Source organism: Miniopterus schreibersii (genome assembly GCF_964146895.1).
Source record: "Miniopterus schreibersii genome assembly, chromosome: 10".
NCBI lineage: Eukaryota > Metazoa > Chordata > Mammalia > Chiroptera > Miniopteridae > Miniopterus > Miniopterus schreibersii.
Window position 1 is genome coordinate 55472970 of NC_138110.1, and position 27857 is coordinate 55500826.

The window sequence follows — 27857 nt, forward strand, 5'->3', positions numbered from 1 at the left end:
GAACGTAGTGAATTTAGGCATAGAAAGAAGGCTAGAGTTTAGTTAGTGTGGGGGAGCACTTGGGGTGAAGAAGTAAGGAAGACAGGTAAGGGCTGAATGAGGACCCTCCCTGCCTATCTGATTTTGTCTATTTTTCTAGGAGGGCTGCTCCTAAGTGCTGCAGCCCTCCTTGAGCTTCTTAGGCAGCCCGTAAGCTGTAATGTACTTTTAAAATCAGTTTTTCTAGTTTCTGAAGTTTCCCAACATGCCGCTTATGCTTCCTTGCTTTTGCTTGTGTTTTTGCCTCTGGGGCTGGGCCCCCAGGGGCTCCAGAAATGCCTGCCAACAGGAGCTCATATTTTCAGTCTGCTGCCAGGCCCTGCTTTGGGAAAACAGGGCCCCATTTCCTCCTGGGTCTTCTGAGCCAGCATCCCAGGCCTCAGGTGGCTCCCTCCACCAAAGGAGGTTCAGGAAAATCAGGGCACGCAAAGGGTGTGGCTGGTATGGGCTTCCCCCAGCTCAGCATATATATGGGTATGTGGGTGTCACTGGCAAAGCGTGCAGCTGCGCTGGCTGGGAGGGAGCAGCCTAACACCCACACAAGGCACATGCCTGTGACATCACCAGGCTAGTCCTGCTTGGACCTGTTTCTGCCAACACTCAGGCTTCAATATGCCCTGGCCCACACCAGTACCTGTGCCTGAAGTCTGGGGAGGTATCTCAGCCCACACCATCCTCTGGCCTTGTGGGCCTGACCTCATAGGTATTCATTTACCAAACATTTAGAACAACACTTAGCATATAATAAGCCTAACACAACTGCTTTACCCACATTGGCTCATTTACTCCTCATTATAGCACTGAAATAAGTACTTTTATTCCCATTCTACAGATGAAAAACTGAGGCACAGAGAGATTGAGACATGTTCATGAGAGGTGGCAGAGATGGGATTCGAACTCAGGCAGCCTGGCTCGAGTCACTGCTACGTTACCTCCCATATGGGTGTGAATGTTTTATTGTGCACCCTCACCCTTTCCATTCTACCCATACCCAATACGTTTTCTATTTTTAGTTATTTGGTTAAGTGCTGTCACAGGTTGGGTTCTTTGGGGGAACAGACTGTACAGAGGTTGGTGTGCAGAATGTTTATTAGGGAGGGCCCTTGGTTGGGATGAGCACTGTGGAAGGAGGCAGCACAGGGAGAAGCTGTGATGCAGGCCAGTCTCCAGGGAGCCCCACCTCAGCCAGCCAGGATGCGACTGCCCTGGGAGGAGCACAGCCCCAGCCAAATGGCTCTCTGCTGCTGAGGTGACATTAGGGAACTGACAGCTCTCCCAGCAGTTGGGGCAACCAGTGCTTCCTTCTTAGGTGATGTTTGGGTGGCATACATCACTGTGCCCACCACAAATGTATTCTTTTCCAGTCCTTTAAAAAATAGTTTAGGGTACTTAAAGGACAAAAATATTTTAGTACAGAAATGAGATCTGCAGTTATAAAAGGAGGAACAGAATATGGTTAACATGGGTTAATATTAGCTCCTGTGACAAAATCAGATGTGGCTGAGCTTCCTGGTAGCCAAAGCAAAAGCTATTCTGATGACTGATAACTTAGGGGAGAAAAGTTTTCCTGGGGATACATTATAAGAGAAGTTTCTCATATGGACACTTATTTGATTGAAATAGTGGAGAACATACTCAACAAATTTACAACAAATCCTGCCAGTTTATTTGTTCATGGTAATAACCTTGAGTAAATATAGAAGGTATAATATAAAAGTATAGCTCAGTGAAGCCCCTTCCACAATTGAAGGTAGGCAGATTTATAGATTGGCAGTGTCTAATTTGATCCATACATAAAACTTTAGCCCTTTAAACTATTCTTTAATTTTTATTTAGTAAGTACTCACCTCAGTGCACCTTCAGCTCCACCCACAACCTTCAGTCTAGGCTCCTTAACCTCTGGCTCCAATATCTATTTTTGCCTCCAACTTAGTCGCTGGGCCTCACACTTCTTAGGTGATGTCCTCCTGCTTTCCTCCTCACCTGGGACATACTCTCAGCCCCTTGAGAGCCTCATGTCTTCTATCATTCAAGGCAAAACAAGGCCTGGCCCAGCCTCTCCCAGGGATTCTGCTCTCTCTGTAGATACTGCTTTGCCTTTGCTGATGGGTCTCTATACTGGGATCCAGAGAGGCAGGGGAGCTGGGCTCCAGATGTACCTTCTTCAGGGAGGTGGCAGGGATATGTAATTGTTTCACTGAAGGAAGAGAAGGGGAGAGCCCTTGCTAGCCACTGGCCCAGGCCAGGGCAGACCTATTTCTCCACTTTCTCTCCCTTTTTCCTAATAAATACTCCTGATACCTCCTCTACAGCAGTAACGCAGTGGAGATGGATCAGACCAAGTTCCCACTCCAGTAAGGGGTACAGAAATGCCAAAGAGGACAATTCAATGTGATAAGGGCCTCTGGAGCCTTGAGAAGGGACACAGACCTTACCTAGCCCTTTGGTGGCTGTGGGAATGGAACAAAGTGAGGCACAGAGTACATGCCTGAAGATATGGCAGGTCCAGATATAAGGTGATCACTTGTTTTTCCAAAAAGGTCCTTCAGGTGTTCTGTGGCTTCTTTTGCAACTAAAATACAAACATTTTTAGAGATGCAGGATTCAAATATCCACACGTAACAGTTTATTTAGTTACACATACATATTTTAAGTCACATATTATTTGAAACAATATTTCTTACAAATATTGATTTCCCCACATCTTACCTGTGAAGTAATAATGTTCAAACTCTTTACATGAATCTTTCGTTTCTTTGTAGAATCATTAGAGCCACTTTTTGAGTCAGATAATATAATTTCTGAGAGCACAGCACCTTCACTGTCTTCTAAGTTGTTTGAGAGAACACTTTTGAAAAATCGACTTTATTGAGAAATAATTTCCATTTAATAAAATGCACCCATTTTAAGTGTAAAGTTTGGTGAGCTTTGGCAAATGTATACCACCCAATCAAGATGTAGAACATTTCCACTGGCCCCAAAAGTTTCTTGATGCCCCTTTGCAGTCAGTCTCCCCTGTCCCCATCTGGCAGTCACTAATCTACCCCCCCCATTTTGAGAAAAGCAGTTTATTCTGAACTCAAGTTTTCTCTCACACTAATCTACTTTCTGTTACTACAGATTAGTTTTGCCTATTCTAGAATTTCATATTTGTGAAAGCATTAGCATATGCACCGTGTCTAAGTTTAGCATAATGTTTTTGAGATTCATCCCTATTGAAGAAAGAATACTTTTTGAATCAGTATGTGATGCTATCACTGAACATTTTAACCTAAGCCTGAATACCTTTCTGTATAACATTAAAACAGGTTTCTTTTCCATTCTCTATTCAGCGGGTCATGCAACCTACAGACCCCTTCCATAATGTTTTGAAACAAATCTTAACTCTATAATGTTATCCATAAATATTTCAGTGTTTTTCTAGGAGTCTTTTTAAAACTATATACAGAACTATAGTACCATTATCAAACCTAAAAAAATCAACACCATATTGCTATTTAAAGTGACCATTAAGAGGCTCATTTACATCTAATACTTAGGATTGTGCGAAATAATTACTAAGTCTGTGGTACATTTATTTGCCTCCTTGTTTACTGATTTTTGTCAGGGGACTACTTATAATCATCCAAAAGTAGCTTGGCTGAGGTCATTTCAGGGTAATGTGTTTTCTCAAAAAAAGTGCTTTTTGGTTCAAAATAAGTTTAGAGAGCATCCCATTATATGAGGGATTTTGTAGGAACCAAAATATAAGTAAACTCTCTTCTCAGAAGAAAAATTTAAGTTTTCTGTGGGGAAATACCTATACTCGGTGTGTAAAGTATTAGGAGGTGATTTCAGAGGCATTAATTTACTGGACGTGGAAGTGAAAGGAGTAAGGAGGATGGCTACCCTGGGTTCTGGTTGAGGGGACAGAGTGGATGGGTTTCACCATTGGGTTTGTAGTAGGCACTGAACTCAGTTCCAGAGATCTGAGATTGAGTAGCCTGCGGACACCCCCTGCAGAGATGTAGTTGGCAATGTGTGTCTGGATCTCAGAAAAGGGGTCTAGGCTGGAGCCCTCACGTTCAGGTATGAATGAAATCAGGCCGTATGAGAAGAGGAGGTAACTGAGGAGCAACAGACTGATAGAGGTAGGAGTAAAGTCAGAAGGTGGCGTCGTGGGAGCCAGAGAGAAGTGCTTTAAAGGGGGTGGTCACGTATGTATTGTATGATTCCATGTATGTGAGGTGTCCAGTAAAGACAGTTTACAGAGAAAGTAGATTAGTGAAGGTTGAAGGTGGTGAGGTGGGGGCATGAGGGATCTTACTGGGCAGATGGTGTTCAAAACTGATTTATGGTGATGGCTGCACCACTCAGTAGTTACCAAAAATTATCGTACACTTGAAATAGGTGGATTTTAGAATATGTAAAATATACCTCAATAGAGCTGTTAAAAAAAAAGTGATCAACTATCTAGTGCCACAAAGAGCTTAAGTGGGACGCAGAGCCCACTTACTGGTTGGTCCCTCATTCATCGGTGAATTGAGGTCAGAATGGAGAGGCAGAATTGGGGGCAAGACAAGGCAAGAAGCTGGTTGCAGTGGTGGGGAATGCCGGCGTTTGTCCAGGACTCATTCCAGGTGCTTGTGAAATGGAGAGGGAAGGGGTGGTGCCTGGAAAGGGCTGGGAGTTGTGGTTTCTTTTTTCCTGTTTTAAATGTGTAAGAGGCCTCAGGTAGATTTGGCAGGGAGAACGGACAGGACCTGCTGACCAGATGTGGGGGGTGAGAGGAGAGAGTAGTCAAGGAAGCACCAAGCTGTCTGGTACAGATAGCACATAAAGGCAGTCTCCCTCTGCCCCACCGCTGGACTCAAGCATCACAGAAAGGCCTGACAGGAGGTGAGTGGTCGGACCCTGCACATTTGGCCTCTGCCAGCCATGGCCGGGAGGACACCAACAGTGAATGAATAAGCAAAGGGGTGGGTCTCCTCACTCCATGCTCAAGCATCTTTCCTGTTCAGCCTCTTCCCTCATGCCCAGTGGCCAGGCCAGCTTCCCACTCTGGCTTCCTCTCTGAGGGCTGCTGCCACTATGCAGGGTGCTCTTCACAGCTTTTCTTGACCAGCACCTAATTGCCTTGCACCTACCCTCAGAAGACATGAAGAAAGGTCCTTGCTGGAAAAGGTAGGCACAAGTTGCTGCTTGTTAATAAAATCTGCCTGCAAGGCTTCCTGTTCCTGATTTTTGGTTGTGGACCAAAGTTTGTACCCTAGTTGTGGCAGGTCCTGCTGAAATCCCAAACTCAAGGTCTACTTTCTCATCACCCACCCACCCACCCACCAGCCAGCCATATGGTTTATCAGTTGGGCACTGGAAGATCCTCTGTTGCTGTTTCTTACACCACCACCCCCCCCCCATTGTCTGCAGTGGACCCAGCCTGAGCCTAGCCCCCAGGAGTTCAGAGACCATCAAGGAGATGGCTCTGCTCCAGAACATACCTGCACATGCTAGCAAGCTGGAGGGCCTACAGCTAAGTGACCAAGTGCCAAGACTCTGGCCTTCTTGCTCCATGCTCCATTGGACCCAGAGATCTCACCCTTCACCCTGAATTCCAGACTTAGCTGTAACCTAGGATGAGGAAAGGAACAATTTTTGTAGGGTCCCTGGTCAGCCTGGGTACCAGAGCACTGGGAAATGATCATAGATCACTCTCTTTCAATTAACCAATCAATGCAGGGAGGAGTCTGCATTCCAAGTGGGAGAGGGCTTCTGGGATCCAGTGTCCTAACTGGCTTAGTACCCTCAATTCCTGCTGTCCTGTTAAGTTTAGCCACATAAGCAAACCCAAAGCTCCCTACTGCTTCTGGTCAGCACACATGGATAATGCTTCCAAAATCTGCCTCCCAAATACACTTGCTTCATAAACATCCCCCGCACTAGGTTTCTAATATAGTCCCTGTACCCCATCTGTTCTGCACCCTCCCTCACTTCCTGGGCTGCCTTTATCTAAGGGTGTGGACTTTGGCTCCCCTTCAGCCCACACCCACTGCAGCAGGACTTCTGGGGAGGGACCCACCCTTGCTGACCTGAGCAGCCAGGTAAGTCCCAGCCCCAGAGCCCCACTCTGGCCTGGGGCCCTGGGTAACAAAGAGGCAGACACTAAGTTTCTGTTAGGTTGTAGGAATTTATTTTAAATAACCTACAGTTGATTAAAAGGGAATTCATGATAAAAATAGAAGATACTTGAGGAAAGATGTGGGAAATGGACTCTGCACACACGCTAAACTAACAATGCCTCTAAAACTAATGATTATAGCAAAAAATGTTTTCACATTAAAATTCTGCTTTTTATGGGGTTTTTTTTCCATTTTTTACACAATTACAAAAGAAAAAATAAAAGCCCTAAAATCTTGATTATTTTTCTTTTTTTGGACCAAATACTCATTTTCCTCTAGATTTATTGACCTATGGAACTTTTTATACAATAAAATCTTTCAAGTGAAAGACTGGGGTTTAAAATGAAAAAGATGGATATCTGAAAGGGTACAGAAAATGCTCAGAACAAAGGATGATGGGAAAATGGTTTCAGTCACTGATTATTTCATTATCCTTAGACTCACTCACCCCTCATCCCTCCCCGACCCCAATCTACACGATCTTTAAGATCAAGAAAAAGGTTTAAATATTTTAAAATAATTAAAAAGAAATAAAAATTCACATTTAAAAAGGAACACTCAAGTCAGGAAATATTTTCCCATCATGCTTTTCTGTGAACAGGTGTCTGAACCAAAACACTGCCAATGTCACAACTGCTTCAAGTTTAATGAAAATTGATTCCCATGACAATAGATATTGAAGACTCTTAACAGGTGCGCTGGGTTTTTGTTCTACTTAATTTTAAATTCCTGAAATGGGGGAGAGGGGAGGGAGTTTAGGAATTCATTTCTATTAAAATATAGAAGTTATTGCAAAACCCTAACTGTAAAAACGCACCAATATAATCGGACTTCGTATACAGTAGCTAAGAGAATCCAAATGCTTCAGTGAAACAGTGAATTTGCCTGGCAGAACTCTTGACAAATTCCCATCCACTTGCCCTCTTGAAAATAAAAACAAAATTCAAAACAAATCATACAGCTAGAATTTTGATATCTGAAATATTTTTAAATAAGTTGTCCATAGGACAACTGGCTCAGCTCTCCCTTATAATATCTTCAGGTTTATCTTTTCTCAAAGATGTTGGTTTGTTAAGACTTGCTGCCTCTCTCCCTCAGTTGTGAGGGCAAGTGAGGCTCACAGTTTATCCATCTTCCCCAAACCACGCTGTTGCTTTTCACAGAACTGCTCCTCCAGACTGGCTAGAACTCATAGTCCTCATCAGCCATGTCGATGGCCCAGGCAAACTTCTCCCTCTGGGTTTTGTTGTAAATTTTCTCTATTGGGACCCCCCACTTCTTGCACCTGCAAACAAAGGAGAAAAAGGGTGGGTTAGTGTCTCAGGGAGCAGTGGCCCAGCCTGGCGCCAGGGCTTGGATGTGCTGCCTTCTCCACATCCATCTGGTGAGAACAAGAATTCAGGGGCTCAACTCATTTAACCTTGATAATGACCTCTAAAGTAGGTGCTATTACAGAAGCACAAAAGAGAAAGGTACAGATGAAAAGACTTAAGGCAGAACAGTTACTTCTTCATGCAGCTAGTGAACATGGAGCTGAAGACTGAACCCAAGCAGTCTGGCTCCAGAGTCCGCAGTGCCTTTCAAGCTAACCAATCCCCTAGCACCAAACAGGGCAAAAAGAGTAGACAGGGTATAGGAGCAGAATGGAAATAGGCCCAGAGGAGCAGGCGCCACAGGGGATGATTCCTCCTCCTAGGCCCAGAACTCAGCAACTCAAAGTAACTAATAAGCACCTTCAAAGAAGCCACTGATTTTGGGGTGTTATTTTATGACTGTGTGTGGCAGGGGATGGAGGGAGTGAGCGAATAGAAAATTTATCTTTGTTAAAAGGTACCTCTAACTCTTTGAATAAGTTGCTCAGATCTATGTTCTCATCTGTCTTTTCTCCTTGTTCCTACCTTCCTTATAAATTATTTTATTGAAACATTTTATTAAAGTGAGAGGTTCTTCTATAGTTTTCCTTCAATATGGGTGAAGAGTTTCCATTCTTGTCCTAAAGTTCCATAAGTGATGGGACTGCACCTGCCTTTTCAAAACAGATGTCAGCACACTGAAAGGCAGTGTAACAGCGCTGACACTGAGGACCACCCAGAATGTTCCAAAGCCTTTGCAGCATGCGTATCAGAATTCTGGCAGAGGTTTCCCAGAGCACAGAAAGTGTGCTGTTTTCTTACAACCCCACTACCGTTCTCCAGCCAGCAGCAAAGAACTCAATGCTTACCAAGCCACTGAGATCCTCGGGTCCAGATAATTGAGTTTGGAGGTTCCCAGAGCAATTTGTTTATTCTCCTCTCGGTCTGTGGCCTGAACTTCGAGCTTCATCAACTGCTCCTCCAGTCTCTGCACAGCCTTCTTCTTTGACTCTACCACCCTGGGAGAATGGATCTCATCAAGAACTAGGCCTAGCCTCTGGATAAGAACACTGCAACCCCACTCTGCCACTTAGGAGGCAGGACAAGCAGAAAAGCCCCAAGTACAGAGATTTCCAAAAGGTATCACTCCGAAACCCTAGAAAAGCTGGAGCCCAGGGCACCTGGCTGTATTACACATGCTTTTCTCTCTCAACCAACCCCCAGCTTTGTACACCACCAGGCACATACTTCTTGGTCTTTGCATCCTTCATGACCTTGGCATCAGCTTTAGCACTTTTCAGGTCTCTCCGGGCATCTGCTAGCTGTTCCTTCTTGGCATCAATCTGGGTGGGGGAAGAACATCAGTCAGTTTTAGAAATAAATGAAGCCCAGAGAGAAGACAAGAACTATATCAGAGAAGATAAAACCTAGATGTCTCCACCAGACAGGCAGTTCCTCTTGGTGGTCTGCCAGGTAAAGACACCCAGGGGTAGCGTCATGAAAGCACAAAGTAGGTGCACAGTGATTGCTGAATTCAACTGCCATTTGGCCATTTATGTTCTTCAGTGACCCATCAAGAAATGAGCATTCTACTGGCAGAGATACAGGCCCCCACTAATCCAGGTGTTTGAGGAAGAGAACTCGCTGGGACTGGGAATGTGGGTGCTAATATTTCAGAGATCCTTTTGGCCTCAGACACCTAAGAAGAGGGCTACAGATGAGCTGTTTTTCAAGTGGAGCCTGAGCCAGGATATAGCCTTCATTCCAAGAATGCTGCAGAAGATACTCTTTATGAAGCTGAGACAGACAGGATCCTTGCAGCTACTGAGCCCAGCTCACTCAGATTCTGCCAGCACTCTGGGAAGGAGCTGCACGCTTTTCGAGAAAAAAAGGATGTATGAAGAGAACATCCAAAGGACTGGAGAATGGCAGTCTGTTCCAAGCTGACACGTGGCATGGCCTGCCTTTGGCATTCTGTTTTCAAAAGGAGAGGGAGTTGAGCCCTGGCCAGCGTGGCTTGGTTGTAGTGTGTCCCATACACCAAAAGGTTGTAGGTTCGATTCCAGGTCAGGGCACATACCTAGGTTTCATGTTCAATCCCCCATCAAGGCGCATAAGGGAAGCAACCAGTCGATGTTTCTTTCTCTCTTTTCCCCCCCTCTCTAAAATCAATAAACATGTCCTCTGGTGAGAGTTTAAAAAAAAAGCACTAAGAACGGGAAGAATACGAGTTTCCTCAGAAACAGAGATTTGAAAACACTTTTAGCTGTGGAGCTCTTTTTCCAAAATGAATCTCATGGAGTCCCGGTCTATAAAGAAAAGACCAGAGCTCTTCTCTGAGTTCCTGCTTGAGGATGGCAGCAAGCAACACCATGGAACTAGAGCCCAAACCTGTAAGCTCTCACTGCTGAGCACAGGTACCCCAGACCTGCTCACCTTGCTAACCTGTGAGGTCGAGGGAACCTCTGCACAGCAAATGCACGCCTGACTCTCACACACTGGGCTGTTGTTCTCAGCCTAGAATTGTCTGTTAGATACACACACAGCCCCAGATTGGAAACAGAGACTACTATTGTGAGACAACCATTAAATGCATTTTACTATGAATGGCTTACTTCCAAACATTTATGTTGTCCAAAGGCAAGCTGAAGGAACTAATCCTATACACAAAAGCATCACAGACACCACTAGCTAGATTCTTTTAGGCTAGAAATGCAACACACCACAATCTTTTAACCATTTCTGTGAACGCTAAATTGGCAGACTGTGTCAAATTCTCTCAAAGCATCAAAGACTCCATTGATTCACTTGGCAAACAGGCGTGTGTTTGCTTTGTGGGCACACAGGAGAGGGTTCCTGGGCTTGGAGGGCTCGTCTGGCAGGCAGCCTGGGCTGCTCAAACAGTGGTTCCAGAGTGAGATCAACAAAAGACCTCCTCATGCTCCAGGGAGGGGTCTCCTGCATTAGGTAAACAACACCTGAATATTCATGCTTTTAATTCTGGCTCAGAACAACCTGAGAATAAACTACACCAGGTGACCACCATTTAACAGAGTGGCAGCAAACGGGAGCTGCTAGGAAGGGTTGTCTGTACAGAGTTCTTTGCCTGCTATCCATAGAGTGCAAGGACCTGAGAGCTCTATGGACACATACTCATTTACTGTGGACATGTGCATCCCTTCAGGAAAGCCAGATGGCCCCACAGGTTGTGTGTGTCTTTTGACCCAGATGTACTGCTCCTGGGTATTTATCTTCAAGATATTTCAACAGAACACAATTTCAACATGGGCCTGAAAATGTGTTATGTGGTCTCACTCTATAGCAATTTTTAAACTCCAACTGTCCAAGTACAGAATTCTGTGAACATGGGTGGGAAAATATGACATCTATAATTTCATTAACCTCTAGTTGAAATTCATCATTTCTCCTTCAATTATGTGGGCAACAAATCATAGTGATGTGATGCCAGTAGTACCTATGACTTTATCAGCAATAGACTGTACAGGTATTTTCATATAATTATTGCAGAAATCCTGAAGTACCATTTATGTTCATTACTACCTTGAAATTGACAGAGGTTATTAGAACCATCTTAAGATCTTAGTAAATTAATAAGGAAGCACATCTATTACTGTATCAGACTTTAAAAATACATTTGGTAAGTATATTTCAAGATAATTGGTTACCTTTGTAATCCTATGTGTCTGTCAGCAATGAAATATCTGCAAATTTTCATTGTGGATTAGTACATGAGAATGGATTAGTTCTGTAGCCACTGCCCACACAAAAATGCTCACTGTCAAATGTTAAGTGTCTTGTGGCTTAAAAGTTCAGTACCAGGTAGAGTCAGAGGGAGGAGAAAGACACATGGAAGAGGAACAGCATCTATTTGTTTGCACGTCACTTTCTCCCTAGGGTTCAAAATATGTATGAGGAAGAATTACATAAAATATGATTCCTGTGGAATGTGTAAAAATAAAAATAGTGCTAGAGTTGGGGGGAAATTATCATTGTTCCAACATCTTTTCAATTTCATACAATCTAATTTGGAAATAATTGCATTTCTAGGCTGTGGCAAGGAATTGTGAAGACTCTATATCCATTATCCTCCTGTATAATAAGGACAACAATTAGCAATATTTCAAGGAGGGTACATCAACCTTAGCTTTTCAAAATGGGAAGTGGCCAATGCAAAACTTGTGTCCGCAAAATTAGCACCTCCTGAACTGGGCACCAGGTAGTCACTGTCTTCATCAGGGATAACTACTATCATAGGTCCACTTGTTTAGCTACAGCATGGACCTTTCTTCCAGAACAGACCCAGAACTGGCCTTCTGATATCCCAGCTTGGAAGGCTAGATTAAAAATGCCTCTCGTTTTCAGATTATCAGCCCATGGCGAACACGGTTCTCTTCATTTTGCCACCCTGCCACCCAGATCCAAGATACCTTAGATTGCAAGTTCATCATGGACTTCTCAAAAGTTTTTGGTGGTGCCCTCTGATGGTTACAAAGAATTGCAACAGCTCGGTTGGCACGGTTATAAGATAGGATCTTTGCTGGGATATTCTCATCCGCTGCACAGAAAGAAACGCGACAGTAAAAGAGTGAGTTTGTACAACCAGAGAGAATACGCGTGCCTTCCCCACTGCTCCATCCTCATGACTTTACTGGCTCTCGTGTCACTCTAATGGTCAATTCAAGTTTCCCCAAGCCACCAACCAGGTCAAAATCGGTAGTCAACATGCTCATCTGCTTGCTGCAGTGTCCACCTCCCCCACCTACCCACCCAATGTAACCTGAAGAAAATAGGGACTTGGGGACAGAAAAAGCCTGTAGAGGAGAAGACAAAGGGACCACAAGTTTTACATTTTAAAACCCCAAGGCAATGTATTTTTTAAAAATAAAATCAAAAGTGTTACCCAAGGAATTTTCTTACTTGTGTCATTCTTTATCCTACCCTAAAACACTGACCTTCTATATACTGATCTTTGGCTTTTCTGGCTCATACTAAAGCCATTTGACCTATTGATAGAGGACAGTGGGAATTTAGCAGTGGCTGGGCTCCAGGAAAAAGCTTGTGGATTGTGGTGATACCTTCTACAGCTCGTTTTTAGGAGAATACTACCTACTCTTAAGGGGAAAAAAATGACAGAAACCTCAAGGGAAGGATTTGCTCTGATATTTTTTTTAGTAACCATGACAACCTACTCTCTCCAATTTAACAGAACATTACAGCACTGTGTCTTCTTTCTATGAGCTTTTAAAAAACATACATATAAAACAAAGTGCAGGCATTTTCAGAGCAGAAAGAAAGCCACTGTCATCATTCCATAAATCGATTCTAGAAGCTGGGGTAGGAATGGGAGAAACAGCAGCGGTCTTATGTTTATACAAAGTAAGCCTTAGCTCTCTATTAGAGGAATGGAAGGAAAAAGTTTCCAGTCACAATGTTAGGAGAAAAAGTGGAACAGATCTAGGACTTAGCGGAGCAAGAGCACCAGACATCACTAGTAGGGTGTGGGCCCTGGGTGGCCAAGCAGTACTTACGGGCTGTGAGTTCTTTTAGCTGCTGCTGTAGCGTGATGGAGGCGTTGTATGTACGAAACACCTTGGCTGTCAAGCCCTCCATGAGATCCTGAAGATGCTTATTTAAAATAGCAGTCTGGACAAGATAAAGCAACAGGATGTCAGGATTTAGGTAAGAGTCACACAACTCTGCCCTTCTGGCAAGCGCTAGGACACTGATGCCAATGCAGTCATGACCTTGCCAAGTTTACTGCTCTGCCAGAGGGGAGTTAGGAAAAGAGGGGAGAGAATTCCAGAACACAGGGTTGCAGGATACATCCCTAAGAAGTACATCAATCTTAAGCAGGCCAATAAAGTAAATGTGTCCTTCCTTGGTAACACCTTCCCTGATGTCAAGAACAGGTCTTGGGTCCCCAGCAGAGGTGGCTGGCATCCAGCCAGGGGCAGGCTCAGGGGAGTCAGAGGAGGATAAGCCAGGTCTGCCTAAGCCTTAGGGCTTTGGCCTCGGATTTGCCGAGTGCCCCAGGGAGGAAGAGCATAGAAGACACTGCAGGACAAGCTGAGGGGAGAGCCCGCACCACCCCCAGGCAAGCCTCTCCTCTAGGAGCTTGTGACGCTCTGGCTAGGCCCTCCTCAACCCAGTGCACTTTGTCCACTCACATTGAGTCTATCAAAAAGATCATCCTCAGGCTGTTTGTTCTCCATAAATAGTTGTAAGTTCTTAAAAACCTAAAAGAAATAAGCAGAGCCTAATTATTATTTTTAAAACCTTTACTTTGGAAACAATCGCAACTTTAAAAAACCCCACAAAGCACTAGGAGCACCCACATCCTTTACCCTAACGCACTTACCATTAACATTGTACCTTACCATTTGTTCAGTGTGCATGTCTGCTCACTCTTTCTACATCTGTGTGTATGTGCTAATTATCTGAACCATTTGGGTACTTACGCAGAATAAAGGTACACAGTATTTATCAGCTTCATAAATTTACACTGATACCTTTTATCTAACCTACTGTCCATATTCCAGTTTTGTCAGCTGACCTAATGATGTCCTTCACTGCCCACCCCCAGTGTGGAATCTAATCTAAGTTCAGGCATTACATTTAATTGCCAGATCTCTTTAGCTTTGTTTCATTTGGAGCATTTCTACAGCCAGCAAAGCCTAAGTACTGATGAAGCATCAGCGAGAAGGGCTGGATTACTGGGATCCTGCACTCTGTAGGTCTCTGGTTCAAACCCAATTATTTAGGGTGGAGGCACTGAGCTGCAATACCCTCTTCAGCTACAGGCTCAGAAATCTGTGGACCAAAGGGCTACCTTTTCACTCAATCAGGACCTGGGGAGAAACTGAGCAAAGGGACAAATGACAAATGTTCAGCATGACCAGGGGATATGGAAATGTGGTTAAATCATTAGAACACATGGTGGTTCAATCTTATCCTGAGTTTGTTGTGAGGTCCAACCTCTACAGAACACTTGAATGTTGCTATGGGAGATGGCCCTCATTCCCAGGAAGGTAGAATCAGGGTTGGGGGTTAGGGCAGGGACACCAAACAATAGCTCTTCCCTCAAGTGATTTTTTTCTAGTGCCCAGCAAAGCACAGAGCACACAAAAAGCACTCAACAAATGCTTGTTGGAATGAATGGATGGATGGATGAATGAATGAAAAAACAGGCAACATTAACTTACTCGTTTCTCTACGGGGACTTTGTTGTAGTATCTGATTGAGTCCTTCCCAAGGAAGTCAAACTCAACCACATATTCCTGGCCATCCAACTCCGTGTGCAGATTGATGTGCTCCACGCGTAGGGAGCAGCAACCCACAGTGTCCGCTGTTTCTCCTTCCTCCTTCTCATTGCCTGCTCTCAGAGCAAGCTGTCCCAGGAGGAGAGAGAAGAAAAAAAGATGAGCACGACTGAAGAAACTTGAATCTCACAGGACCTCTAGGAAACCAAAATCAGAAGCCTCCCAATTCTCTTTGGGGCAGAACATCCATTAGTCTACAAGGCCTGGGAATTCTGGATTCTGCACTGTTGCTTATTCCTCTATAAAATGAAGTATGGAGAGTCGTGGGGATACTAAACTTCCCTATAAATCCAACCTCTTTACTCTGACTTCTCAAATGGGAATGGAGGAAAAGAAGAACCTTTTTTAAGCAGCAACTGAGGGAGCATTTCTAGTCTTGGCAATCAGACTCAAAAAGTTAGTTTCTTAATTTTGCTTAATTTTTTAGACAATTCAGAATTTGTGCTCAAATATAAGAAGTGCAAAACTGGTGGGAAAAACATGAAATCTTTTCTTCTAAAGAATACTGAGCCCGGCCAGGCGTGGCTCAGCGGTTGAGCACTGACCTGGGATCCAGGCAATCGGGGTTTGATTCCCAGTCGGGGCACGTGCCCGGGTTGCGGGCTCGATTCCCAGTCGGGGGCGTGCAGGAGGCAGCCGATCAGTGACTGTCTCATCGCTGATGTTTCTCTCTCTCTCTCTCTCTCTCTCTCTCTCTCTCTCCCCCCCTCTCCTTTCCTCTCTCTGAAATCAATAAAGATATATTAAAAAAAAAAACAAAAAACTGAGAAAATGATCTCCAGAGCAGTCTCTCAAACTGTAGTTGTGATATGTTAGCAGATTATTTAACCAATTTTAAGAGTTACAATCTTTTTAAAAAACTAAGAAACAGAAAAATATCAGAATTCACTGCTCTGAGAGGACGGCTAAAGCATTGTTTTGTGCAATTTTTGTTTTAGTTACACAAACACAAATATAATTGTGTGCTGGGTTGTGATGTCAAATTATTTTTGGTGGTTCACAGAAAGTTTGAAGATGTCTAAGTATTTCTGACACATTCAGGTTCAGGCAAAACCCTCCTACCAGGCAGACTGTTCAGGGAGCAGCAGACTCGGAATGACTCTCTTCTCACTTCTACCTTCCCTACTGGACCAGAGACTTGAGTGAGCAGGACCCCCCGGGTGTCCAGCTGTCACCACCTCTCCAGAACTTAGCAAGGGACCCAAGGGAGTAAGCACTCCCTACATCTTTATTAAGCTGAACACAGCCAGTGATATGACAGGCAGATGCTCTCACCTTGTCGATGAAGTACAGGGCTACAGCTCTCTGCCGGACTTTCATCTCTTTGGACTTCCAGTCTTCTCGATACTGGTTCCGGATCTTGTCCACACACTTTTTCAGCCGCCGAGCAGTCTCGTATTTCTGCCAATCTTTCTCACCCTGCAAAGACCCAACCCCAAAGGTGGATTGTTTAGGGATGGTCTGTAAAGACAGACAGACTATAAATATCCAAGTTCAGGGCTTTGTACCAAAGAGAAGGAACTTGAGCTTAAGCAAGGCAGAAAAAGAAAAGTATTGATGAGAAATTTTCAGGCCTTTAACCTGATGAGAAATCATGCTGTCCCATTTCACTGTTGAGTTCAACTGGCTCCTGTCTAATTCCTAAGAAAGCCTGTGGCTTCCACGCTGTGAAATGTTACGTTCCTGGGAAAAGCCCACATGGCATGTCCCAAAAACTGACTTCTGTCAACACAAAGGGTATAAAGATCCCCATCACAGCTTTACTGTGGAATCTGTGCCCCAACAGCAGTTTTCCCGCTAGAACTGAATTTCATTAAATTCAAGACAACCATTTAGTTTGATGGAAGGAACTGTCAAGGAAGCAGAACCAAAGATTACAACATGTAATTACCAAGGAACACAATGATTTCTAGGAACAGCCATAATTACTCACCATTTTCTAACTTCTGCATTTAACAGTATTCTTGATTAGACTGAAGGAAACAATGTTACTGGGAAGTCTTTCCTTTTTAAACATTAGAGCTTTTTGTGGAAGGTTTAAAAACTGAATTCTAAAGCCAATTAAAGCTTTTTAAAAGGGTGTGAAAAGACTGAATGTAACCAGCAGTGATGGAAGATTTCTGCTAGCAAGGACTAATAGAATCAAGTGAGAAAGGTAAGGAAGGAAAAAAATATCCAAGAAATGAAAGAGGGTCAGAAGTATTACAAGGCCTAAAACGGACTATATGACAATGAACACAAGGATGGAATTTAAGAACTCAAGAATCTCTGCTCTTAATTCCCCTACCCCAAAACAAAAGAGGGGTAGTGATTTTACCCACGTATGCCTGATTCCTGCCTAAGGCACATGGTCCCTAAGGCATAAGAACTGTGGACAAGGTAACTGGCCTTCTGAGCACACAGGAGTGTGGGTTACATGGAACAAGAAAGGTCTTCTAACAAATGCTCTGAAATGATAGCTCACCCAAGTATGCTAAGGAGTCAGCACATTCTCACAGTTGAGTGTGGACTGGCTATATGTACTTGTTTGGCAATAAAACAAGAGGTTCGGTAACTACATGTTGCTGTGGGTGGGTGAGTTAGTAGTTTGGTGATCCGGAAGAAATATCTATTTCCTGACAATGAAAAGCTGAAAATTTCTCAGTCATTTTTCTCAGTACATTTTGACATTTAAGAGTAAGAAAAGGTGCGATACAAGCTGTCCTTGTGTACAAGTCAGTAATACATCTCCATGAGATTACACTTACATAAGATTACACACAAAAGGCTCGTCTTCAACAATATAGTTTCCAGCTCAGGAGTGGGCTCTCTCCCTTTACTCTAAAGGCACACAGGCCTACCAAAGCCTGACTCTGACTCTTCAAAGTCCTGCAGAATTTACTTCCTCGGTCCCTTAGTCATGCCAGTGAAACACTGTTTAGAAAACCCAACAAATAATTCATTCACAGAGGCTACCAACTTTTCTTCATATGTTGGTTGGGCTCCTGGCACAAGGATCCAGGATTCTCTGAAATAGGGACACAGCGATGGGGATGAGGCAGAAGCCACCTTGTCTAGGTCCAGTGGGGGGAGGGCGGCCTCCAGGAAGTATGTACAGACATACATCTGCTTCTGTTTCCCTAGACAGAATCCAGAGTAAAATGCACCACAGCAAGTTTTCTCAGAATACTTCTGGAAAATATCTAATTGGTCTTTCCAAGCAAGGTGGTTATCAAGACCATCTCAGTAAAACAAGGTGTGCACTGGAGCGGGGCGGCCTTTAACCCCCCACCCCCCGTCCTCGCCCCTTACTCAGTCAACACTCCATAGAGGACAAGATCCCGATTTGATCAGTGTGCCGAACATTCTTTGGGTGACTTTTTTTTTTATTAGTGGGCCCACCATATTTTCTCTCTCTTTCTAATATAACTACTTACCTACTAAGCGCAGTGGGTAAATGGGGGTCAGGATCTGGATTCAGGATAGCAAAGTGGGAGGTGAGCTAATCCTGCTCTCTCATCCTTTCTCAAAGATTTGTACAGGGCAACAGTGGCATTTGCCAATATCCTTAAGTGGCTCTTTACTTCTCACTTAGCTGGTGACCCCTGTGTCACTTTTCCATTGTACAGAGCACCAAAGAAAGAGTGAATGGCATTCTGAACCCCAAACATATGTCATTAAAACAAAAGACACAACAAATTGGCCCTGTATATTTATACCATGTTTAAAAATAAAATACAACCACCTCTCCATACATGCCCATTTTAAAATTTAGCTATCCTTTTATTATTGATTTGGAGACTTTATATTTTTTATTTAAATCCTTTTTCAGATATTAGTGTTATTTTCTTCCAATCCTTTCTTTCACCTTTTATTTGAATAAATCTTTAAAAGATTTTATGTTACATATATTTAAGTACACAGTTTGATCAGTTTTAATCCACTACACCCACCCACCAAGACAGAATATTTTTATCATTCCAGAAAGTTCCCTCATGCCCCTTCCCAGCTAATCACCAACTAAACAACTACTGACCCTTTAATCTATCATCATAAATTAGTTTTGCCTAATCTATAATATTACATAAATGTTATCATACAATACAGACTCTTATGTCTGTTTTTAAGATTCATCCATGTTGTTGTAGTTATCAGTAGTTCACTCCTTTTAATTGCTGGTATATATGGTATGCCCTATGACTATCCCTAATGTGTTTGACTATACCATAATGTATTTTTCTGTTATGTTGATGGACCCCTGGGATGTTTCCAGTTTTAGACTCTCAGGAATATAGCTGTGCTATGAACATCCCCCCCTTTTTTTAAATCATCATCCAAGGATAGGTTTATTGATTTTTTTTGAGAGAGAAGGAGAGAGAGAAAGAAACACAGATGCAAGAGAGAAACATCCATCAGTTGCCTCCCATATGAACCCCAACTGGGGATTGAACCCACAACCTAGGTATATGACATGACAAGGAATCGAACATGCAACCTTTTTGGTGTACGGGACCATGCTCCAACCAACAGAGCCACCCAGCTGGGGCACTATGAACATTCTTGTACAAGTATTTTGTAGACATGTTTTCATTTCATTTGGGGCAAAAACACCTAGAATTGGAATTAAGTATCTCACTGTGGTTTAAATATGCGTTCCCCTGCCTGGTCAGCATGGCTCAGTGGTTGAGTGTACCCCTATGATCCAGGAGATCGAGGTTCGATTCCCAGTCAGGGCACATGCCAGGGTTGCGGGCTCGATCTGCAGTGGGGGCATTCAATGAACCGCTCATCATTGCTGTTTCTCTCTTTCTCTCCCTCTCCCTTCCTCTCTCTGAAATCAATAGACATATTTAAAAACAAACAAACAAACAAACAAATATGCATTCCCTTGAAAATTGGTGATGTTGAATACTCTCTACCATGTGCTTAGGATGAGCAGAGAAAAATGTAAATGAACTCAGGATACTCTTTTTAGTACCTGTAAGACAAGTTACTTTGGCTCTCAAAAGTCCTAATCATTTCAGTGACATGGGAGGGTGGAAGTACAACCCTGGCTATGACTGTAAGTAAGCCAATCCAAGTTTCCAGAAAGGGAGCAAGGACAGGATACATGCTTCAGCTGTGCTCTTTTCTACCCTGACTGAACATATTTTTTAAATTGTCAAAAATTCAGTCACATTATGCTTGAGCTAAATTTCCCAACAAAGCAGAGATGGGGTAGAATGATACCATGATGTTATATGGGGGAAGTGAACAAGTAAAATATAGATACAAAAAGAAGCAAAGAATCTCAGAGTAGGAGAAATCTCTGCGGGTTGAGCAAAAAGATGTAGAATAAAAGCTCCGTGATGGTAGCCCCCCATAAATTGCACCTAAAGTCCTCCAAGAAGTAAAATGACCATACAAAAGCTTATTTTTATAGATGTTTGGGTCAGATCAGGTCAGTAAAATCGTGCTTTAAACATCCATAGCAAGGAAAGAACTCCATGCCAGAAGGGACCTGAAGCCAGGGGCTGTGTGAGCTTGGGCTGAGATGGGCTAGAAGACTCCCTCTAAGACAAGAGGAGTGAGCAGAGAAAGTGGAGAGCAAAGAGGATAAAAGGGAACGACTACCAAAAAGGACAAGAAGTTATAAAACAAATGAAATTAAATAAAATCAGGTAGATTTAGGGAACTGGAAATGAATCCTAGAGAACTACCCCCAAATGAAGACCAGACATAAAGAGATAAAGAATACGAAAATACAGTTTTAAAAAGCATTTGTAGATTGAGACACTTCAATATTCACCTAATAGGACTCTAAAAGCAGCAAATGGAAAGAAGGGCCTAGCAGCTATGGAAGAAATAATGGCTGAGTTTTCTAGAATAAAATACATTAGTCCTCAGATTGAAAGTTTAGTCTGAGTACCTTGAAAAATATATCTATACTTAGATACAGAATAGTGAAACCAGAGATCACCAATAATAAAGATGCATTCTTTATTTGAGAAAAGGCAGTCATGAGGATGAAAATAAATTTTCAGGTAAACAAAGGGAGAATAGGCTGCCTGTAGATCCTCACTAAAGAAACAGTAAAAGATGTGTTTCAACAAGAAAAGTAAACCTGGAGGGAAAGTACTGAGTACAGAAATTAATCAAATATTTGACCGTTGACTAAAGAGAGGGTAGGAGTTTTACGGATCCTTGTGGAGGTCTTTTAAATAAAAAGTAAAATGTAAGCAAAAGAAATGATGTATAACTGGAAATAAAAAGTTAAGACTGTCTTTATAGTAATTTCTTTACCTATATGGAAACCCCAAAAAATACACTTCTGGAATAAGAGGTCAGCAATGTTGCAGATATAAGACAATATTAAAAAATCAACAGTATCACCACTCCAGTATAAACCAACAGAAATATAATAGGAAAAAAATATCATTCAATAGCACTAAAAACTAAGTTCTCTAAGAAAAAAAAGTTTGTAAAAATGTGTAAAACCTCTGTGGAGAAAATTATGAAATAATACTGAAGGATATATTCAAAGACATGAATTAGTGGAGAGGTATATAACATGTTCATGTATTGGAAGACAACAAAATATTGTTAATATTTTCTCCCTATTAATCTATAAATTCAATGCAATTCTAATAAAAACCTCAAGCCTTCATTGGAACCTGACAAATGTATCTCAAAATTAATATGAAACAGCAGAGAGCTGAGAACAGCCAAGACAGTGTTGAAGAATGAGAGGAAGGAAACTTGTCCCACTCAGTAGTAAAACTCTCTAAGACTACAGTAGTTAAGGCGGGATGCTGGCAAGGAAGAACTAGAGGGGCAAACGCAACAGGACAGAGCCCAGAAGCAGTCGGACATACAGGTAGAAATCTGGTATATGACAGAGGGGGTAATACAACTAAATAATTCTGGGACAGCTGGTTATTTGTGTGGGAAAAATATCAGATCTCAATTCATACCATACACAAAAATACATTCCAGTGGGTTAAAGATCAAAATATAAAAAGTGAAACTCTAGAAATGTTGGCAAGGTTGTGGAAAAGGAACCTGTATGCCCTGTTGTAGGGATGCTGGTGATGCAAACTGGTTCAAGTACTTTAGAGAACAATTTGGAAACGTAAAGAATAGTTGAGGGAAAGTTTCATCCATACACACAAGGAAAATATGTTTATTCCAGCACTGTTTATATAACAGCAAAAGATTGTAAACAACCCTAAAAGTCTAACAAGTGGACAGTTTCTATAAGACCAGAATGCCATGTAGCGAACAATAAATTAGAATGTATGTCAAGATAATAAAATCTCAAAACCAAAGCTGGGTGAAATAAACAAGTTGCAGAATGATCTCAATAACATAATTATTTTAAAATTAAACCTGATAAAGCAATACTACATACTGTTTATGCACACATAAATATACTGCAAAAACACAACAATACGCACGAGAATGAAAACATTAAATTCATTATAGTAATCTCCAGGGAAGGAGATAAATGTCACACAGGGGACTTCAGCTGTTTATCAGAAACGTTCATGAGATGAAGGAGTTGAATAGGACACAATGTTAAGGTTTGACACATCCAGATGGTGGGCATGAATGTTCGTTATATTACCTATTCTTATAGATTTGAAATACTTTATTAAAAATAAAACATGTAATGCTTGTATCTTTCTATTTTATCTATAAAGAGAACACTTCTCTTGCTGGCTGTGCAGTTAAAAAGCACTGTCACATCCAGACCTCAGAAGACCTCACTGTTCCGCTGAGTGGGAGACAGCCAAGGAGGGCTGGTAGAAAGCTGAAGGAATCACATTTCTTTTTCCCTCAACACCACCACTTGCCAAGCCTTTAACCATCTTCTTGACTCTTAGAATCCCAACCCAGCTGACTGGAGTCAGCTTCTGGATATAAGGTTCTAGGCAGGGCTACATCTGGGTGACTTCTAGGTTCACTACCATAACCATCATCCAGAAACCTGCACAAATTCCTATGGTGCTAGGAGTTATGTGGATATTGTCTGCAATAATTGACTGGCTCTCTGCCCTTGGGGTACTTCACTTGGCTTTTCTTACAAGGATCGAAACACTCAGAGACTTTCCCACAATCAACTCTAATCCTGTCTGTAAGGGTACACAATATATATTTATTTTGAATCTGTTCAGCTCTCCCCATCCCTGCTGCCATCACTTGTTTTAGGTCATCACCATTTCTTGTCTGGAAACCCACTGGTCTCCCTACTTCTTGTTTGCCTCTAATCCAGTCTCCATAGAACAGCAGTCAGAATGATCAATGATCAATTATGTTACAGGTTTCTAAAACACAAACCTGGCATTATTCACACTCTTTAAAACTCAGTGACCTCCTATTGGATTTAAGATAATATAAAAAGTTTTCAGGAAATGTCTGAAGATCTGGTCGCATCCCCCTCCAGCCTCCCCTGAGTTTCCTTCATGAAGTTGTTCCTGATCTCTTTAACTGCTGGAATAACTGCTCTATTTATCTAAAGCATCTAACACATTTCTTCTAATATAACTGAATTCTTACCCAATCTGCCCACCAGACCACAAGTTCTCTGAGGGCTAAAACCACTGTTTATCCACCTTTGTGGTATTTCAGAGGGGAATATAACATGTTTCTTTATATGAGTTCACTTCTGCTCACCATGAGGGTTCTCTGACTCTACACTCTAAACTAGAAAAAGTGACACTTTCGAAATGAAGAAAACATATAGATGGGTAGTTTTCATTAGAAAACATGACTATAAGCTAGAAAAAGTGCAGTTTAGTCTAAGACACATAGCCTTTTGAGCTGTGGCCTTACTGTGTTAACAAACCTCTAAACCAAGATTAAGAAGATCTTTAGTTCCAGTCCCCTGCATATAAATAGTCACAGTATGTAAGAAACTAATTCCTTGACTGTTTTCTTGTGAAGCTCACCTCTTTCAGGCTGCTGTTCACATTTCCATAGTATAACTATGGGAGAAAGTTTGTGGGACTCTCCCAAGTAGGGTATTCCTGGCCAGCTAACAAGAACTGACTGCCCTTCCCAAACAGTTTTCCCCTTTCAATAATAGCATTGATATACAACACCAAATGGGTATATAGAAATTCGTGATGTGCTTTCATATGCATTATCCCATTTGGTCCCGGTGAAACCCACCCACATGAAACTTTGTCGAATCAGAGCAGGTAGGATTTTACAACTTCCTTCTGGATTCAGAGCAATTACTTTCCCTTCCTCAGAGCCAGGAAAGGTAAGGAAGAGGAAAGGAGCTATAGAAGCCAATAGACACGTACTTACTACATTCTCCATCACATTCTGACACTGGATAGCAGGCAATGTGAAAGCAGAGACTTGTCTTGTTTACTAACACAATTCCTAGCACCATGCATATACTGTGCCAGGCGCACACTAGGATTTCAGCAAATATTTATGAATGAATAAGATTACAGTGTGAATAATGCAGAAAATAGATATGTCTCAGGGAGGTCACCAGGTAATGCTAACCATGAAAATACTTGCCTTCTTTTTGTGGAAAGGGATTTTAATGTGCCAAGGTGACTCTAGAGTCTAAGAACATTACAGTTCAACAAAAAGAGACTAACTGGGAATCTGAGCCACCCCCTTACCTTGATTCGTGAACTGGGATTCAACATGATGTATTTAATGGAACCTTGAATGTTCTCTGTCCAGGAGACCAGCCAAGTAACCTTGTTATCATGTCGGACTTCTTTCCATTTATGTCCTGGAGGAGGAGAAGGAACCTTGGCATCTCTGTGGACATAACAAAACAGGAGGGCAGTGAAATGAGGACATGTGAGGAACAATTTCACCTTTCTTGACCTGATGTGAATAAACCTGCTGAGTATATATGCCCAAGTTTCCTCCTCACCAATCAATACATGAAACACACTTGGAAATGTACACATGGAAATACTGAGCTGCCCTGATCAGTTCTCTGCAATGTAGGAAATATTCCCCACTACTAAGGACAAAGGAAGCCCCCATTTTATTTCTGGCCCAAAGGATGAATTGGGCTCACTTGCTACAGTTGATGATTATGTCCTCAGGCATGATCCGTCTCTTCAGCATGCCCATCTTGGGGTGGTTGCCACGGCCACGGAAAAGCCCAGGCGGTTCTATCTTGAAGTTAGCAATCCTCTCTCTGTGGTTATCCATAATACAGAAACCATATTCTTTCAGTAATTTTTCATTCTCCTCTTTGATTTTCTGGAAGATAGCAAGAAAGTAGTTAAAATGAGTTCAAATGGCTGTTCTCAGATATTCCTCCCTCTTATGTGAGAACAAGTCAAGGTAAAGTCTAAAAATTACTAAGAAATGAATTCAAGTAAGGGAAAAACCTTAAACACAATAAAATTCCCCTAGAGATCTACCTATAAGGATTAACTTCAACTATAAATTCAAAACTGATTCTCTCATCTTTAAGGATGTATATTTATGTTACCTCAGTATTTTTACGTACAACTTTAAAAACTAACATTGTTTTGCTGAGCAGTGTCAAAACGGGATGGAGAAGAGCCTCTGTGACAGGCCCTCATAGGCATCACCTCCATGTTCTCTAACAGGTTCTAGAGACATTCAGTTGAACAGCATTTCACATGGGTTTTCAAGCTCAACAAACCTGTTAGGGATGCTTTCTTAGATATAGGTTATAGACATTGTGACCCTTGCTCCAAAACGGCGAGGGAAAGGATCTGAAGCCCCCGACCCTCTGCTGCCTCTTCATTCCTATTATACTTAGCAATTCAATTTTACTAAGTCCTGCTGCCCCAGATTCACCCACAAGGTAGCAGGGGTCCTTGGCAGGCACTCTGACAAGGTGAGACTTATGAAACCTATCTTTGGATCAATATTCCAAGAACAAAATACCAAAGAGGTTTGTAAGTTTAAGTGAGTAATAAACCAAATTTCACTATTCTAGAATATTGGGGAGAAAACTAAGCCAAAGCCAACACAGAAAAGTCTGATGCAGTTATCGTCCTTATGATAACTTATCATTTTAAAACTAAAGGTCAAATAGGCAAAACTAAAGGTCAAACAATGGGTTATAGAAATACAGCCCTGGCAGGGTAGCTCAGTTGGTTAGAGCGCCATCCTGATACATCAAGGTTGCAGGTTTGCTCTCTGATCAAGGAACAAACAAGAAGCAACCAATGAATGCATAAATAAGAGGGGCAACAAATAGATGCTTCTCTCTCTCTCTCTTTAAAATCAATAAATAAAAAATTTTTTAAATAAAATAAATACACTGGCCTAAATTTTAGAAACATGCAAGTCTTTTAAAATACTGAAATTACAGGGCTTTGAAATGCAAAGAATTTCTTAAAATCCTTAACTTCTGGACCTCCAATTTAAAAAATGAAACTCTAGCTTGTACTCCTCTAGATCAGGGGTTGGTAAACTTTTTCTGGATAGGAATTATTTTAGGCTTGAGGGTCATAAGGTCTCTGTTGCAACTACTCAACTCTGCCACATAAACACAGCCACAGATAACATGTAAATGAGTAGGTGTGGCTGTGTTCCAATAAAACTTGTTTACAAAAACAGCCTATCGTTTGCCTGCTGATGGTCTAAAAGAAAATGACATCCCAAATGGATACTGAAAAGAGCCTTCAGGGAAAAGGATGGTTAAGGCTGGAAGATAGATATAGATGAGCATGGCTAGATTCCAGTGCAAAATCAGAGAAGAGGGAGGTACATGGCCAATAGTATTTGATTTGTCATAGCTCTAATATCCAGGAGCCACTGCAGGGAGGCAGATCTGTCCATCCTTAAAACACTGTATTATTGGAGTTACTGACTGGTTTTTAGGTCAGCAGTACTAGGGTTCTTATATTGAGCCATTGAACAAAGTGCATATTCACAATTTCAGTCTACACAAAACCCTGAAGAAAATTTACTCCACTAGACTGAGAATTCTAAATCTTTAGTACAGAGCTGTGTGAGATTACAAGTCAAAGCTGTCCTGTAAGAACCAAGAAGAAAACTGGATGAACCAATCACTATTCCGAACTCCTCGGGAGGTTTAAGAAATAGTACCAGTTTCTCTTCCTTGCTCATCTGTTTCCGAGCTTCTGACTGGGCTTTGAAATACTGGCTCATCTGGGTAAAATCACATTTGCTTAGGTTGGTGATAATATTCTTCTCTTCATTAGTCATTTCCTAGTCAAAAGAAAAGGGGGAGATAGAAGAAGGTAAATACACTAATAAGCCCTCAGGCTTCCCTACAATTATAGCAAAGCACCATTTCTTCAGTCAAAGGTGTCTGGATAGGTAGTAAATCTAAATTAGTGAGCTTTGAAAAAATATACAACTTTATTACTTCCTTTTATTATAAAATATGTATCTGATATTAAAATGTTTAAAATGAGTTATCATTGAAAAAGGTAACTTATGTAGTATCTTAGATTCCTTGGCACATCGCCACAATCCCCTAGGCATATGAATACCACAGTTGGCGAAACACGAGTATGTCATTTGTTTCAGTAATGAAATATTCCCATGCCCAGTCTCTCTTAGAAACATTACCCCTGCTCTATTCATTTATTAAACCTTATTTCCAGAGCTATTCAGAAGGCAAACTTCAACTTGACCTATGTCTATATTATCCAAACTGAGAATAACAAGATTGTTTAAAATCACCTAGGCAGATATAGGATACGTGGTTTAAGAGCAGAAAGTACCTAAAGCAAATAAGCAAGAATCAAGAGGGACTAGGACATCACACTAACATCTCTCTGCAACAGCAAACAGAGGGCAGCTCTCCGAGACAAACTCTCCCTTGCTCAACTAGAGCTGAGGTTTCTAGTCGGCCTAATATAATAAATTCCCACCTTGAGGGAGTTATATGACAGCGGGGAGGAAAGAAATGTAAGCATTCTTGTTAGATAGAAACCCTATATAATACAGTAAATAAGCAGAAAAAAATAACTTTAACATAATATAATTCATAAACTCAAATTTTATATCCAGGGATT

The 27857-nt window shown here is 41.9% G+C and overlaps 1 protein-coding gene across 1 annotated transcript in view; it reads right to left on the reverse strand.

Annotated features, from left to right (window-relative positions):
* Positions 1 to 6371: 6371 nt before the first annotated feature.
* TOP1 (DNA topoisomerase I) overlaps positions 6372 to 27857 on the reverse strand; it is an 81219-nt gene continuing 59733 nt past the window's right edge. Inside the window, exons 11-21 of the mRNA XM_081149750.1 lie at positions 26920 to 27042; positions 24902 to 25089; positions 24489 to 24633; positions 16162 to 16305; positions 14770 to 14955; positions 13735 to 13803; positions 13096 to 13210; positions 11995 to 12122; positions 8795 to 8889; positions 8416 to 8565; positions 6372 to 7479 (exon numbers count right to left, since the gene is read on the reverse strand). Of these exons, the coding sequence (XP_081005876.1) occupies positions 7377 to 7479; positions 8416 to 8565; positions 8795 to 8889; positions 11995 to 12122; positions 13096 to 13210; positions 13735 to 13803; positions 14770 to 14955; positions 16162 to 16305; positions 24489 to 24633; positions 24902 to 25089; positions 26920 to 27042 (1446 nt within the window). The 3' untranslated portion in view covers positions 6372 to 7376. The remainder of the gene's footprint in view (positions 7480 to 8415; positions 8566 to 8794; positions 8890 to 11994; positions 12123 to 13095; positions 13211 to 13734; positions 13804 to 14769; positions 14956 to 16161; positions 16306 to 24488; positions 24634 to 24901; positions 25090 to 26919; positions 27043 to 27857) is intronic.